General features: G+C 62.4%; 2 protein-coding genes across 3 annotated transcripts; both read right to left on the reverse strand.

Annotated features, from left to right (window-relative positions):
- Nucleotides 1-3840: 3840 nt before the first annotated feature.
- Nucleotides 3841-8342, reverse strand: NAA10 (N-alpha-acetyltransferase 10, NatA catalytic subunit). 2 transcript variants are annotated; one of them, XM_041741776.1, is made up of 8 exons: nucleotides 8142-8342; nucleotides 7553-7735; nucleotides 7322-7380; nucleotides 6472-6517; nucleotides 6271-6386; nucleotides 6028-6072; nucleotides 4664-4748; nucleotides 3841-4162 (listed from the first exon to the last, which is right to left on the reverse strand). In XM_041741776.1, the coding sequence occupies exons 1-8, from the start codon at nucleotides 8160-8162 to the stop codon at nucleotides 3926-3928; spliced, it is 792 nt and encodes a 263-aa protein (XP_041597710.1). In that variant the 5' UTR covers nucleotides 8163-8342; the 3' UTR covers nucleotides 3841-3925. The 2 variants fall into 2 exon arrangements, with proteins under 2 accessions (XP_041597710.1, XP_041597711.1); XM_041741777.1 differs by having other exon boundaries at nucleotides 7637-7735; nucleotides 8142-8339.
- A 217-nt stretch (nucleotides 8343-8559) lies between these two features.
- LOC121483335 (renin binding protein) lies at nucleotides 8560-14790 on the reverse strand. Its single transcript, XM_041741775.1, has 11 exons — nucleotides 14645-14790; nucleotides 14258-14367; nucleotides 14023-14098; nucleotides 13747-13822; nucleotides 13406-13578; nucleotides 12592-12816; nucleotides 11770-11851; nucleotides 11258-11433; nucleotides 10764-10895; nucleotides 8802-8889; nucleotides 8560-8709 (listed from the first exon to the last, which is right to left on the reverse strand). The coding sequence occupies exons 1-11, from the start codon at nucleotides 14669-14671 to the stop codon at nucleotides 8576-8578; spliced, it is 1299 nt and encodes a 432-aa protein (XP_041597709.1). The 5' UTR covers nucleotides 14672-14790; the 3' UTR covers nucleotides 8560-8575.
- Nucleotides 14791-14981: the final 191 nt, after the last annotated feature.

Below are 14981 nucleotides of genomic sequence, written 5' to 3' on the forward strand. Positions count from 1 at the left end.
TGAACTCGCCTCAGCCCCTACTTTCAAATGCTCTCTTCTATCCTTTTATGGCTCCAGAAATACTCATGCGATGCCCCATTTGGCCGCTGCTTTAAAACTGACTTATATAAAAGGAGGAAGGGGATCCCTGGGTGGCTCAGCGGTTTGGTGCCTGCCTTCGGCCCTGGGCGTGATCCTGGAGTCCTGGATCGAGTCCCACCTCGGGCTCCCTGCATGGAGCCTGCTTCTCCCTCTGCCTGTGTCTCTGCCTCTGTGTGTGTATGTGTGTCTCATGAATAAATAAAATCTTTTTAAAAGGGGGGGGCATTTGGGTGGCTCAGCGGTTGAGCATCTGCCTTCAGCCCAGGGCATGATCTTGGGGTCCTGAGATCGAGTCCTAATTGGGCTCCCCGCAGGGAGCCTGCTTCTCCCTCTGCCTGTGTCTCTGCCTCACCTTTGTGTCTCTCATGAACAAATAAATAAAATCTTTAAAAATAAAAATAAAAGTGACATAAAAAGCCCTGGCTTTAAGGACACTTGTTTGGGGATCCCTGGGTGGCTCAGCTGTTTAGCGCCTGCCTTCAGCCCAGGTTGTGATCCTGGAGTCCTGGATGGAGTCCCACATCGGCTCCCTGCGTGGAGCCTGCTTCTCCGTCTGCCTATCTCTCTCTTTCCCTGTGTCTCTCATGAGTAAATACTTTTATTTTTTTTATAAATTTATTTTTATTGGTGTTCAACTTGCCAACATAGAGAATAACACCCAGTGCTCATCCCGTCCAGTGCCTCCCTCAGTGCCCGTCACCCAGTCACCCCACCCCCCGCCCTCCTCCCCTTCCCCACCCCTAGCTCGTTTCCCAGTTAGGAGTCTCCCATGCTCTGTCTCCCTCTCTGTTATTTCCCACACATTGTTTCTCCTTTCCCCTCTATTCCCTTTCACTATTATTTATATTCCCCAAATGAATGAGACCATATAATGTGTGTCCTTCTCCGAGTGACTTACTTCACTCCGCATAATACCCTCCAGTTCCATCCCCGTCTCATGACTAAATAAATAAAATAATTTTTAAAAAAAGGGGACGCTTGTTTGGCCTTTGAGGGCCCAGCGCTTTCTCCATCCTCACCGCCCCCCCATTCCCGTTCAAAGAATCCCAAAGCCCATTATCCTGCAGAGGGCGAGGACCCGATGGGACCTCTGGGACCGCGGTCCAGGAGCTGAGGAGCGGAGTAAACCCTGGGTCCTGAGGGCGACCTCGGGGCCGCCGTGCTCAGGTGTGCGGCGCGGAGGAGGGGCGAGAGGGACACGAGCTCCACGTTAAGTGTGGGCGTCAGAGCGAGAATGCGGGGGGCATTAAGCGGGCAGGGAAGGTCCCACGGGAGACGCCGCGGGGCCCCCATTTCCTACAAGCTCTCTAGGAGGCGCCAGGGATGGGGCTTCAGGGGCACGGCCGTGCACCCATCTGCGCACGGGCGCTCCGCCTGCGGGGGCGTCCCCGGAGCCCCCAGCCCCGCGGCGAGGACGGAGGGGCGGGCCCGCCTCCCCGCCGCCCGCCGCGCCGCCCCGGAGCCGCTCCTCCCACGGGCGGCGGCCGCAGAGGCGCGGGAAGCGCTGGGCCCCAGGGGCCGGCGGCCTGCGGCTTCGCTGCCCGCCCCGCCCCCGCCGCGGCCCCCACCTCCGCCCAGGAAGCGCCGCGGAAGCCGCCCAGCCGCCCCAGGCCGCGGGGGACGCAGGGCACGCAGGGCAGGGGGCGGGCCGGGCCGGGGCGGCCGCGGCGGGGGGAGGGTGCGGCCTGGCGCCGTGGGAGCGACCGCGGGCCCCCGCCCCGCGCTGGGGCGCGGCCGAGGCAGTGCGCATGCCCGCCCCGCGCGGGAAGGCCCGCCCCGCCGCCGCCCGGCCACTCAGAGCCTGGGAAAGGAGGCGGCCGCGCGGGCGACGCGGGCGGCCCTGACGTCAGGCGCAGGGGCGGGGCGGGGTGGGGCGGGGCGCCGCGGGCGGGCAGGCGCAGGCGCAGCTTTGCGCCCCGCCCCCTCGGCTTTGGGCTCCGGCTGCGCCGCGGTCACGTGGCGGGCGGCGGCCTGAGAGGGCAGCGAGCTGCCGCCGGGGCGGGGGGGCCAGCGGGCCTCGCCGGGGAGCCGCGCACCGTCTGCGCGAGCAGCCGCAGCGAGCACAGGGGCAGCCCAGGCAGAGCCTGCCCGAGCCTAACCGCCGCGGGGGACGCTGTGCAGCCCCGGGCGGGGACGGGGACGGGGACAAAGGCCGGGAGCAGATCTCAGGGCTGGAGTCAAGCCACGGAAACGGACGGCTTACAGAAGCCCGCCCACGGAGAGCACGGGGCACCTGGCGAGGCGTCTGCCTCGGGCTCAGGTCGTGATGCCAGGGTCCTGGGCTCGAGCCCCGCTTGCACCCGCCCTGGGCAGGGAGCCTGCCACTCCCCCCGCGTGTGCCCGCTCCCTCTCTGTCAGCAAATAAAAAATAAAATACCGAGCACAAACTGGTTGCCAGAGGGGAAGGGGGATGGGCAAACTGGGTGAAGAGGGGGAGATACAGGCTTCCGGTCGTGGGATGAGTGTGTGGGGAATAAAAGGCACAGCACCGGGAATACAAGGACACGGGAACAGCAGCGCGTGGTGACAGATGGGAGCTCCACCTGTGCTGAGCCTAGCAGCACCTATAGACGGGGCGCAGCACTGTTTACACCTGAAGTTGATCCAACATTGTTATGCCAACCAGTCCAATTAAAAAAAACCAGGGCTAATGTTCTGTATGAAATGACCCTGTGCAGGGCACTTGAGTGGCTCAGTAGGTAGAGCATCTACCTTGGGCTCAGGTCAAGACCCTGGGATTCTCGGACCCAGCCCCACATGGGGCTCCCTGCTCAGCAGGGAATCTGCTTCTCCCTCTCCCTCTGCTCCTCCCTCTGCTCATGCTCACGCTCTCCCAAATCAATCTTTCAAAAGAATTTTTTTAAATGACATTAAAATCTTAAAAAAAAAAAGGGGGGGGCAGCCCAGGTGGCTCAGCGGTTTAGCGCCTGCCTTCAGCCCAGGACATGATCCTGGGGACCCGGGATCCAGTCCCACATCGGGCTCCTGCATGGAGCCTGCTCTTCCCTCTGCCTGTGTCTCTCTCTCTCTCTCTCTCTCTGTCTCTCATGAATAAATAAATAAAATCTTTTTTAAAAAAGGAAATGACTTTATGCCTTTGTCCAAAACCAGAATGTGCAACAGAAAAAGGAACCATCAGTCCTGGACTAGGGTTAATGATGTATCAATGTTGGCTCATGTAACATTTGATACAAAGTAACTCGGGGATGGTGAAGGAGGCGGGAGGGAGGTTCCAGGGAACTATCCAATGGCTCAGTTCTGTAAACCTAACGCTGTACTAAAAATAAAGTTTATCAACTATTTCCAAATGAAGGCTTAGGTTAGGGGGCAGATTCCATGGGTATTACGGTAGTCGAACACACCAGACTTCCCGATCTTCTGGATGGCAGGGGAGGGAGGAATCAAGGACAGCTGCCAGGACTTGAGCAACTGGGTGGCTGCTTGGGCCATGACAAGACAGAACGGCACCAGATAAGCCCCGGACTCTAGGCATCAGAAGCCCAGCAAGGCAGTGGCAGAGCATCTGCCTCCCGGCAGGGACCAGCCTCCAGAACTCCAGGGTGTCCCTTTCCCGGGCCCAAAGGTGCCGAAAGCCATCAGACATGGGAGCCCCACCTCCGAATCCCCTCTACTTGGCTCTGGAGGGAATGCGGTGCTGAAAGGCTGTGATGTCCATAACCACAGGGACACGGAGTGGCTGGAGAGAGGTGGCCCCCCGCCCGCCCCCATGTGCATACTCGCACACACACACTCCCCAAGGCCACTGGGGGAAGTTTATTGGGAAACCTCGAGGGGCGAGCACAGGATGGGCAGGCCAGGGTGGGGTGAGGAGCAAGTGCGGGCTCTAGGAGGCAGAGTCAGAGGCCTCTGAGCTGTCCTTGACGTCGGTGCTCTCTGTGGTCTCGCTGACCTCGCTGAGATCCTTGCTGTCGCCCCCGCTATCGTCAGCAGCCAGGCCTCTCTCGTCACGACAGGCGTCTCCAGAGCTCGGAAGCGAGCTGCCCCTGCCCTCCACCTTGTTCTCGATGGCGCCCAGCACCACGTGTCTGCCTTTGTCCTTCAGCTCCAGATGCCTTCGCAGCTGCCGCCAGGAGCCCGGGGGGACAGAAGGGGAGACGGGACCTAAGTCTCCTGAGCACACAGGCCCTCCGCCGCCCCCCACACCAGGGATGAAGGGCGGCAGGCCTGGGGCAGGAGACCTCTTGGGCCCTGCAATCTCCTCTCGAGTGAGCATGCACATGCCTCCCTCACACGGGTGCCACCAAGCCCTCAGAACGGCCCTGGCCCCTGACGAGCCTGGGGCAGGACCCTGACTTTCTCCTCTCCCAGCCGAGTCTCACCCCTAAGACCAGGGGACCAAGTTCTGGGCGCTTCCAAGAGTCTCTTCCCTCTCCTCTGCCATCACACCTCAGACAGAACAGGCTTTGGCAGAGAAGGGAATGTTGGGGTGATACCTCCTTTCCAGCCCGGCCATGGCCTGCTCCCCACCTGGCAGCTGAGAACCTGAGGGGAAGTGGCCCCGACTGGGCAGCACAGCCTCTGAGGGCCTCCGACAGCCTCAGGCATCCCAAGGGACACTCACCTCGTCAGCCATCTGGGTGAGGTCCCGCTTCATCGCGTACGCGTCTTCCCCATCGGCGTAGTACTTGGGCTCCACTTCGCTGATCCTGGGGGCAGGAGGAACAGAAAAGAACGACCCAAATCAGAGGGTCAAGTCTCCTCAGTCTTCTGGCATCCTGCGCTAGTGTGGCGGCACGTCTGTCTTCCCCTGACGGAGACAGCAAGCCCATTCCGACGCGGCCTGCCCTTTGCGCTCGCCAGCAGTAGGCAGCAAGTAGCACCCAGCGCCTTGCACCCTCTGGGGGTTCCCACTGTCCTGTGTCCCTAAGCTGGCTCCCACACATCTGTTTCTGTGGTTTGCTGTGAGCCCAAGCCCTGAATTAGCTGTTCCCTTCCCTCCATGCCCTGTTCCCTGTCACTCACTGAGCAACCAAGGCTGACTCCTGGGCCTAGCCACTGGAACGGAGGAGGACGGGAGCTGGGACCTCTGGTTCCTGACACTCACTGCCAGGCCCTGTGACCCCTGCTCTGAGGACCTTAGGGGCCAAGCCTGCACTGGAGGGTGGATGCACACACTCGGGTACCCTGCCACTGGAAGGGTGTTGGGCTTGATGGCCTAGGAGGGCTGGCCAGCCCCGAGACCCCAGAACTGTTGGCCACCAGAGACTCTATATCCAGATCAGGACCCCTCCCTGAATGCCTTTCCTGGCGGTCCCTCTTCACCCCCAGCAAACTGAAGCTGAAGCTGTCTCCGGGGGCCCTCCACCCCCAGCCGGGATCCCCCTTGAGCAGCTTCCACCACATCACTTCCCTGCCAGGTTTTCTCTGCTCTGCGCCAGGCACACAGAGACTCCCATGTCCCCAAGTGGGCTTACCCTCATCCACCAGGACACCCCAAGGCTCTGCATCCCTCCACTGCTCTTGCTGATGACTCTACCTGCCTGGACGTGCTTAGGTTTCCATAGCACCACACTCTCCTTTCTCCTGGTTGCTCTTAGATGCTTCTAGGTGCCAGGCCACCTTGAGCCCTGCTTCTGCTCATGTCCTGGGCCCTCACCTCTACTGAGAAGACTGCGCTTCACCACATGGCCCTCCACCTAGGCCTAGCCGGCATCGAGCGACACAGCCAACCACACCAAACACTCCTGCATCACAACCTGCTTTGAGCAGACTACAGCAGGCAGGTGTCGTCCCCACAGACCCTGAAGGAGACACTCTGGTAATATCTGGAAGTCCATGGCCTGCTCTCCATCTCAGCTGAGCCCAGGTCTCTCCCCCAGTCACCCACATCCTTCCACCTGGAAGGCAGCTCAGCCTGTCTCAGATGCCTGGATGTGCCAGACTTGGGACCACCCCATTCCATTAGAAAAATCTCGATCTACTTACTGAAAGTTGAGGGTGTTGGAATAGAGGTGCAGGGCGGCCCGGTTACTGCAGGGGAACAAGGCGCTGCTAAGCTGCACAGACTGGGCCAGACAAGGACGGCACGTCCAGGCCTGGCCCCCCCTCCCCGTGCCCCCCTCCCCACTAGTCCCAGATCTTCTCCAAGAGCCAAGGCACCCCAGGACCCACATGAAGACAATACCTCCTCCCCCCACCCCTCCCTTCCTCCCTCAGCCTGGCTTCCACCTCTTCCTGACATGCAGGGAGACGTATTTGGCATTGAAGTTCTCGATCATGGCTCGGGAGGCCTGGTCCATCAGCTTCTGAGCCAGGCCAAGGCGCCGGTGGGAACGTTTCACAGCCTGGTGGGAGAAGAGTGGGACCTTGAGGGCTGCCTCAACTAAGCCCACCTCTACCCCTGCCAGGACCTGGGCAGGCCCCATGTACCAGGGAGGTGATATGTCCATGGGGCACGTCATCCGGGTCCTCTTCCCTAGAACAAGAAGAAAGAAGATGCTAGAAAGGAGCCTGGCGCAGATGCAGTCACCACCCCACATCCCCGGGGTGCATGCCAAGCAGGAGCACAAAGTCCTCTGGTGGCTCCGAAGTCGCCCGCTCCCTGGACCCCGGAGGGAGGAGAGCTGGGACGCTCACAAGCCCACACAGTGGCCCAAAGACAAATGCAGCGTCTGTGGGGGTACAATGGGAATGCTGATCATGCCATAAGGAACTGACCTACGAAGCCATGAAAAGACATGGGGGAACTTTTGATACACATGACTTAAGTGAAAGGAGCCAACGTGAAAGGGCCCCATACTGTAGGACTCCCATCCTATGACATTCTGGAGAAGAGAAACTACAGACATGGTAAGTGACTATGTCTGTGGTTCCCGTGGGGGGGAGGGGAGAGGAGAAGTGAAGTAACCCGGAAGGTTTTTAGGACACTGAAGCTCCTGCGTGTGGAACAGCAAATGCGTGTTCTTAGACACACGCCCCAATCCACAGAAAGTACAACACAAAGCAGATCTCCGTCATGTGGCAATACCGGTTCATCCAGGGTCACAAACGTACTGCAAGATGTTAACGATCGAGAAAACTAGAGGGCAAAGGGTAAGGAGTACCCGGGCAGTCTATCCTTCCCACCCAGTTTTTCGTAAACTTGAAAGTGAACTGAAGACTAGTATATTAATCCCTTAAAACAAGAAACAGCGAGACACACGTGGTGTTGGCGATCACCCTCCCGCCATCCACTCCCAACTCTGGCACCAGGCTTCTGTCTCCGTCCTTGGTGACTCACATTTTGGCCAGCACGTACCCCACAATCTTCCCGTTCTCATCCTCTGCGATGTAAGAGAGCTAGGTGACAAGGAAGAGAAAGAAGTCAGAAAATAACTTCCTGTCAGAGCTGGACGAGCCCGTGGCAGACCCCTGGTCCCACTGCTGGCCTGTCACTGTGCGCATGACAGAAACGGGTCAAGGGGTGGCTTTAGTGACAGCTCCCGACCCCTGGGTCCACTAGCTGGCTTGCCTGCCGCACAGCCCACTGCTGCTCCTCCCACGTGGATCTTCCTCGGCCTGGTTTCTGCCCCTCCCGAAATTCCGAGCTGCCCACCTGGGGCCAGGAGAGGCCGTGGTAGAAGTAGTATTTCATCTGGTAGTTCTCGGGCAGGCACAGGAGGTTGCAGTGCTGCATGTTCATCAGGTCCTCCGGCTGCGGGAAGGCGGGCAGGGAGCGCGGTCGGGCCAGGGGCCGTGGTGACCCAGTAGGCCTCAGCCTCCCTAGCAGCCAGCTCCCCGTCGCTCTCCTCCCGACCCCCGCCCCCGCGGGGCCGGGCGGGCGCCGTCACCGAGTGCACAGCCGCCGTGCAGAGCTCCTCGGTCCCAGGGACGGCCGGGAGCGCCGGGAGGCTCCGGGACACCGTGCACGGGCGCCCCGACATCCCCGCTGCGGCACGTCCACGCCGCGGGGACGGGGGCGCTCACCTGTCCGTGCCCCGAGCCCGCAGGCGCGCGGGGCGAGCCGCCCAGGGCCCGGCCGGGCCCCTCGGGAGCATGCGCACGCGGCCCCGGGCCCCGCACCCACGCGGCGCGGACAGCCTCCCGCCCCCGCCGCTCACCCTCGCATTGCGGATGTTCATAACGGCGGCGGGGCTCGCGGCTCCCAGCGGGTCGTACACGCAGTCAGCTGCTGCCGCCGCGCTCCAAGGCGACGCCGGGGCGGCCGGGCCGGGGCTGGGGCCGGGGCTGGAGCTGGGTCTCGGGGCTCGCGGGGGCGGCGGCGGAAGGGGCGGTGCGCGCCGGGCCCCGCCACCGGCCGGAAGTGCGCGCCTCCGAGCCCGCCCCCGCGGCCGGCCGGGGTCGGGGCCCGTCCGCGGGGCGGGACGGAGCGGGGCCGAGCCAATGGCCGCGGCGCGGGGCGGGCGCCCGGGGGCGGGGCCGGGCCGGGGGCGGGGCCGGGCGGGGGCCGCAGGTACCCTGCCGCCAGGTGGGCGGCCGCCCCTCCCCGCGACCCCACAGACGCGCGCACACGGCCAGTGGAGCAGGCTCAGCTTTATTTCGCGGCTTGACGGGCGGGGACGGCGGCGGGGCAGCCGGGGCCGGGGCTCGGGGCCGGGGCGAGACGGCCCAGCAGAGCGCCCAGCATCTCCTCGCACATGGCCAGGCACCTCGGCACGTGGAAGCAGCCTGCGGGGAGAGGCAGGACAGCGGGTCGCAGGCCGAGAGGCAGCCGACGGCCCCGAGCCCCTGCGGCGCGGCCCTTGCCGTCCCCCACTCACCTTTGAAAGGACCCCCTTTGATGGTGAGCGCGACCTTCCCCTCCCGGGTCAAGTAGCCAAACCACTCCCCGTGCTCAGGGTCGCGAAACTGCAATCACAAGACGGTGACAGCCAGGTCTGCAGGAGTCTCCCTGGGGCCACAAGGCCAGGGAAAGGGGCGTTCACCGTCCCCACCGCACCGCTACCCCGCGGTCACGGCTCCGCGAAGGTGGCTCCAGAATCAGCGCTTTTCAAGGCGAGACGGCGTCCAGGGCCGAAATGAAGGCGTGGGGCTTTTCCCCTTTCGACCCCGGGATGGGGCTGTGCAGCTACATAACCCTCGGGGGGGGGGGGCGGGGCACGGGCTCGGACTCGACACCCCACAAGTGGGACTGGGAAGCACCCCGTTTGGGGATGACCAAAACGTTCCAGAGCTGGTGGTTACAAATGCATACATTGTCCCATCTCGCTGAGCTGAGCTCGTGGACACAGTTCATGTGGATAAATTGTATTTAAATAAAAAATGATTTCAAGAAACAAAAAGAGAGCCCTGGTGGAGGCGGGGACCTCCATGTAACTTAGAAGCAAGTTGCTCCCCCACGGAGACCTGGGCTGGAGATTCTCCCTCTGGCCCTCCCTCGCTCAAATTAATAGATACATCTTAAAAAAAAAAAAAAGCGTATTCCTTAACTCCCCCTTCATGCAGTTAAAAGTGGTGCTGTTTAACACATGTTCTTTAGCAATGCATCCGATGTGAACAGCCTCAGGTCTCCGGATTCCTGTGTTTGGAAGTGGTGATGTGCGTCTGTGCAATGCTTGTAATGTGAACACACTGGGGACCTCTACTGATGGTAAAGTCTGGCACTGCTGACACCACTGTGGAAGCGAACACTGGGTTCCAATTTGGTGCAAATGGAGGTATAATTTTCTCCCAGGTTTCGAAGCCCACACACCCCAGAATAACACCGTCCCTGCTGTACTGGGATTGAGCAGCCAGGGGATCACGGTTTTAGAAACACATGAAGAGTCTTCATCGGCAGGCGCTGCACCCAAGGTGACCCCTGAGCACCAGCTGGTACATCACTCTGCTCACAGGGCTTTGCTTCTGGGGGACCCCTGGCTTCCTTCCTACCTCACAGCTGATTCTGGTCTCCTATTCTCTCTTCTCTTCCCCTTCTGTACCCAAAAGCTTACTTTGCCTCCCAGCTCACAGTATCCTCTACCTCCTTCTAACACCCAAGTGAGGGAAGGCTCAGCTGTTTAGCGCCTACCTTTGGCCCAGGGCATGATCCTGGAGTCCCGGGATCGAGTCCCACATCGGGCTCCCTGCATGCGGCCTGCTTCTCCCTCTGCCTGTGTCTCTGCCCCTCTCTCTCTGTGTATGTCTCATGAATAAATAAATAAAATCTTTAAAAAAAATAACACCCAAGTGACCATCGCCAATGCAGACTCTGACCCCTCTGCCCACTGCAGCTCACACCCCAGGCCAGGCCCCCATCCTCACTGGCCTCCTGTCTCCCTGCCTTTGCCGGTGTTCTACAGACTCCCCTCCCGGGACCCAGTAATGCCTAAATCCCACAAGGTAACTCCTCTGTGCAGGGCAACCCCCTCTGCCTTTGCTGCCTCCCGCTCATCCCCCAGTCCCCTGACGTTGATCTGTTTTCCAAAGCTGTCATTACCGTCTGTATGTTTGTTTACTTGTTTATAGTCTGCCCCCACCCCCCCACACACACCCCGCAACCAAAACATCAGCTCCAGAGGAGCAGAGGCCGGACCTCCAGGAACTCAGGCCAGCTGAGGGACCATGCCCAGTGAGGGACAGAAGAAGGGGGTGTGGGATGAGCGTCCCCCTCGGGGCCTAGCCTCCTCCCACAGCCCAAGGAAGCCTGGCCGCGGCCCACCTGGACAGGAGTGGCTGCCTGCCGTTTCATCCACACCCACCCTGAGCCCATGGAGGGCTCTGGACCAGGAAGCAGCACCTACCTGGCGGAAGGTGTACTCAGCCACCTGGTAGAAGAGGTGCAGCAAGGTGGGGTCCCCGCTGTCACTGTAGCCCATGAGGAAGGCAATCATGGCTTCACTGTGTGGCCACCAGAGCTTCATGGCCCACTCCAGCTGAGAGCAGAGCAGGGGCAGATCTCAGCAGGATCAAAACGCGATCAGAGGCAACAGACATAAGGGAGCGATCTGCCCCCGCCACTGACACCTTACAGTCACCCACCCGAGAGCCTTTCACAGATGAAGGGGACACATGTCTCAGAACTGGCATTGTCTGACTTCCCTGACAGCCTCCCTATGCACAGGAGGTCGAGGGCCGCTGGTGTCGAAGTCAAGAGTTTACCCCCAGGGTCTCACTGGGCAAGTTCCTCGCTCTGAGACCCAGGCCCCCTCTATGACCCGGGTGATGACGGCACCCACCTCCCAGGGAAGAAAGCCTTGAACAGGCCAGTACCGTGTGGCCCTGGGCACATCCCCACCTGGGTTGGGCAGAGGCCATCGGCGTCCTGGAAGTAGAAGAGGCCTCCATGGTCAGGGTCCCATCCAGAGCGGAAAGGCAACAACAGGAACTTGTCGATAACACGGGCTCGAAGTTCGGGGTCACCCTTCCTGATGGCGTGACGGAGCAGGAACCAGCCGGCTTCCAGCGCATGGCCTGGTGAGTGCTCCAGATAAGGCAGGCAGCACATGCTCCCGGGCGGGGGGCTCAGCCTCCCGTGCTGAGCACAGTGCCTCCCTTCCTCCTCCACGACGGAGCTCACGCCTCACGCGACAGCCACCGCCCCGCAGGAAGTTTGCCCTCCGGGTCTGTCCCTGCTGGGGACACCCCAGCCTAGGAGGCCCGTCCCGGCTTCCCTGCCTGGTCCTCAGCAGCAGGTGGAGGGTGCGGGGAGGAGGGCAGACCCCAGGCACTCCCCACAGCTAAAGCACAGAACCCCAGACCGAGCATTCCCTTCCTCCTGGGCCAGCCCCAGCCCACTTTACTCCTCACCTGGGTTCTGGTGCCTCCCCAGGCAACCAGAAAGTTCCCCGCCATCCTCTGACACGTTCTCCAGCACAGCCTGTCCATCCCTCTGCCAAGAGAGGAACAGAAGGTAAATCTGCCTTCAGCTCCTGCCCATCCAACCAGGAAGGCAGGCCCTCCGTCCCTCCGTCCCCCTGCCCCCCAGCCCCCCCTCGCCCCGGGATCTGCAGTCTTGGGCAGGCTTGGCTCAGAGGGGTTACTTGAGAAGGGGCCCGAGGACCTGGTTGAGTTCTGACCCTTGCCTGGGCCACCGAGGTGAGAAGAGCGACACACCCAATGGGGGCTGCGGGGGCGCCTGGGGGGCTCAGTTGGTTGGGTGTCTGTCTTTGGTTCGGGTCACGGTCCCAGGGTCCAGGGGTGGCTCAGCGGGGAGACTGCTTCTCTCTCTGCCCTGCTCCCCCTACTCATTCCCTCTCTCACTCTCTCTCTCTCTCAAATAAATAAAATCTTTTTAAAAATGAATGAAGACAGATTCAGTCAGCTGGGCTGCCCACAGAGGCCCAGAAGGCCTTGGATCTGGCCGGGATTCCTGCTCTCTAAGGTGCCAGAGGCCCTTTACCGGGCTCCCCGGGCTCCCAACCTTTCCAAGGGTCTAAGCCGAGCTCTCCCCTCCCGCCGTGTCTCCCCATCTGTAAAGGGGGCCGTCAGGACCCAGCTGGGGGTGTGGGTGTGGGCACAGGAGGTGCCCCAGAGAGTGGGGACTGGGGTCACCCCACTCCCCAGCTCCCAGGCCCTGTCCGGCAGGCGAGTGTCAGCCTCCTATCCACGCACCCCCCGCGTGCCCCCCACCTGGACATGCTGCAGGATCCTCTGGGCACACCAGTCCCCCAGCTCCGCGTAGGTGCCCGCCAGCTCCTCGTCCGCCTCCCCGAGCTGGTCCACCAGGTTGAGCAGCATCATGGGCACCGCCATGGACTCAGAGGCGGGGGCCCCCGGGAGACAGGGCCGGCCCAGCCCCGAGGGGTCCTCCCGCACCCAGTACACGATCTGATCCATCATCCCCACCGCTTCGTTCTGGGTGGGGAGAAAGGAGGCGAGGGGAGGCCCAGGCCGAGGCTGCGTCCCGTGCAGTGTGGTCCCTCGGGTCCTGACCTGGGCTGGGAGAGCCTCGTCCTCCCACCCACGCACAGGGCGACACCTCCACCAAGGGCCTACTCCGGGCCGGCCCTGGGTTGGGTGCTGGGCCCCCCCGCCCCCGAGGGGTTCTGCTCCACCCTGCCTCGGGCTCCCAGTGTGTGGCTGCAGGCCACTCCCAGGCCAGAAAGCAGGGGTGGGGGGCTTCAGGGCAGAGGGAGCGCTCCCTTCCAGCCAGGGCCCTGCAAGGACTGGTCCCTCTGTGCTCCTGTGCTCTACCCTTTACCGTGGATTCAGAGGTAGAGACGGCAGGGAGGGGGCACCCATGACAACACAGAACAGCGGGGCTGGGGTGGGGGCGTTGCCAGCAGCCCTGGGGCCACAGGGGCCCAGAGGCAGGACGGGCAGTGACCCAGCCTGCGGCCAGAGCCCAGGAAGGAGGCTTGCGCAGAACGGGGACGCATCAGGTGGCCCCTTCCAGCTCGAATGAGGGCACGGAGACCCACGGGGCCGCCCTCCTCCCGCACACCTGGTAACGCGCCTCCCCAGTCACCCTCCACAGCTCGTTCATGGCCATGGTGTAGAAACACTCGCTGAAGATGGTTCGCTGCACCTTGATGGGCTGGCCGTCCCGCGTCAGCACAAAGGCGCACTTCTTGCCAGGAGGTGCCACTCGGGCAAAACGCAGCAAAAATTCGCCACCTGGTGGTTGGAAGTCAGCTCGCTAGAACCCAGGTGAGGACACCCCACCTTCCCCTGACTTCGTTCCCGCTTGCGAGTGCCCCCAGGCCCTGGACAGCTTCCGGACCTCTCTAGGAACTAGAGTAAACTGGGAGGCGCCTCTGAGGAGGTGGGCGTGGGGGGGGGCACCTGCTTTAGCTGAATCCAGAAGTTCGGGGCTGCGGAAACGCTCAAATTTTCGGTACAGGCGACAGTACATCCACACCTGTGCGGGAGTGGAGGGAATATGGCTAAAGTGGGAGCTGCGGGGGTTCTCAGGGCTGGGATGAGAGGGAGTCCCAAGGGGCCCCCGTCATGGGGGGGAGAGTGTGGACATGACCGGCCTTGTGTGTGCACACTGAGGACAGGCCAGGCGGCCTCCGGCTTCTGCCTCTGGGAGAGCTTCTGGCCTGGGCACACCCCTACCTGCCTCCCCTGCAGCCAGACGTACTTGAGGTCATCGTACACCTGCCCGTCTCGACCCAGGCACGTGAAGAAACCCCTGTGGGATGCACGGTATTGAAAGGCAGGAAGGGGCCTTGCATCCAGCCCTCGGTCCACTGCTCTGCTGGGCTCAGCAGATCTGAGTCAGCTGAGAGTGAGGTGCAGGCTCAGGAGGGGCAAGGACCCCTGCTGAGGGCAGCAGAAGGGCGAGGCGCACCCGTGCTCCTGGTCGTGAGAGTGCTCCATCCAGAAAGCCACCACTCGGTCCAGCTCCTGCTCCACGCGCTTCTTCCAGGCCTGCAGAGCCTCCCGCTCCTTGTCCATGTCCTGGGGGGGACTCGGGACTTGGAGGCGCAGCTTCTCCACAGCCCTCCCCATCTTCCCAGGTACCAACCTCCCGAGCAGGCTCCTCTGTGCCCCAGGTCACCCCAAGGCTGCCTGAGCCGTCTCCCCTCGGCCCCCAGGCCTCGGAGCCCAGACCTCAGGGCTCCCCACACCCTTGCACGGGGCTGTCCTCCGTCCCGGGACCAGCCCCGGGACTGACCCCACCGTCCTGGGAGTCCTCCAGGACAACACCCTCCCCACTACGGGCCCCCCCACTGGCCTGCCACACTCGGAGACCCCCGCTCATCCTTCCTTCTCCTCCAGGAAGCCAGACCGAGCTGGTCTGGGTCCCGTGACTGTCACTCAGCTGACCCAGCCGCGCCCCGCCCGCCCCCTCCTCCGGGAGGTTCCGTAGAGCCCGGGGGCGGGGCTCGGCGGTCGCAGGCCCCGCCCCCTCGCTCGCCGGCCCCGCCCCTCGGGCCCGGTGCTGGGCGGAGATCCTGCTGATGGGAAATGCAGGCTGAGCCGGACCGTCTGGGGCGGGACGGCGGGACTGGCTCCCCGACACCCGCTCCTCCAAGCCACCTCTCCCCACCGTCGAACTGAGCTGAGGGGAC

The sequence above is a fragment of the Vulpes lagopus genome, chromosome X, assembly GCF_018345385.1.
Source record: "Vulpes lagopus strain Blue_001 chromosome X, ASM1834538v1, whole genome shotgun sequence".
Taxonomy (NCBI): Eukaryota; Metazoa; Chordata; class Mammalia; order Carnivora; family Canidae; genus Vulpes; species Vulpes lagopus.

Bases quoted from the DNA above. Each gene is read 5' to 3' on its own strand.
- LOC121483335 (XM_041741775.1), bottom strand. From the start codon at position 14,671: ATGAGCGGGGGTCTCCGAGTGTGGCAG. The intron at 13,579-13,746 runs GTGCCCCCCCCC...TCCAACCACCAG, and splicing joins TCTGGATTCAGCTAAAGCAG to GTGGCGAATTTTTGCTGCGT. The intron at 12,817-13,405 runs GTGTGCGGGAGG...CTCCCCACCCAG, and splicing joins CTGGGGAGGCGCGTTACCAG to AACGAAGCGGTGGGGATGAT.
- NAA10 (XM_041741776.1), bottom strand. From the start codon at position 8,162: ATGAACATCCGCAATGCGAGG. The intron at 7,736-8,141 runs GTGAGCGGCGGG...GCCTTCCCGCAG, and splicing joins TGAACATCCGCAATGCGAGG to CCGGAGGACCTGATGAACAT. The intron at 6,387-6,471 runs GTACATGGGGCC...TTCTCCCACCAG, and splicing joins ATGGACATATCACCTCCCTG to GCTGTGAAACGTTCCCACCG.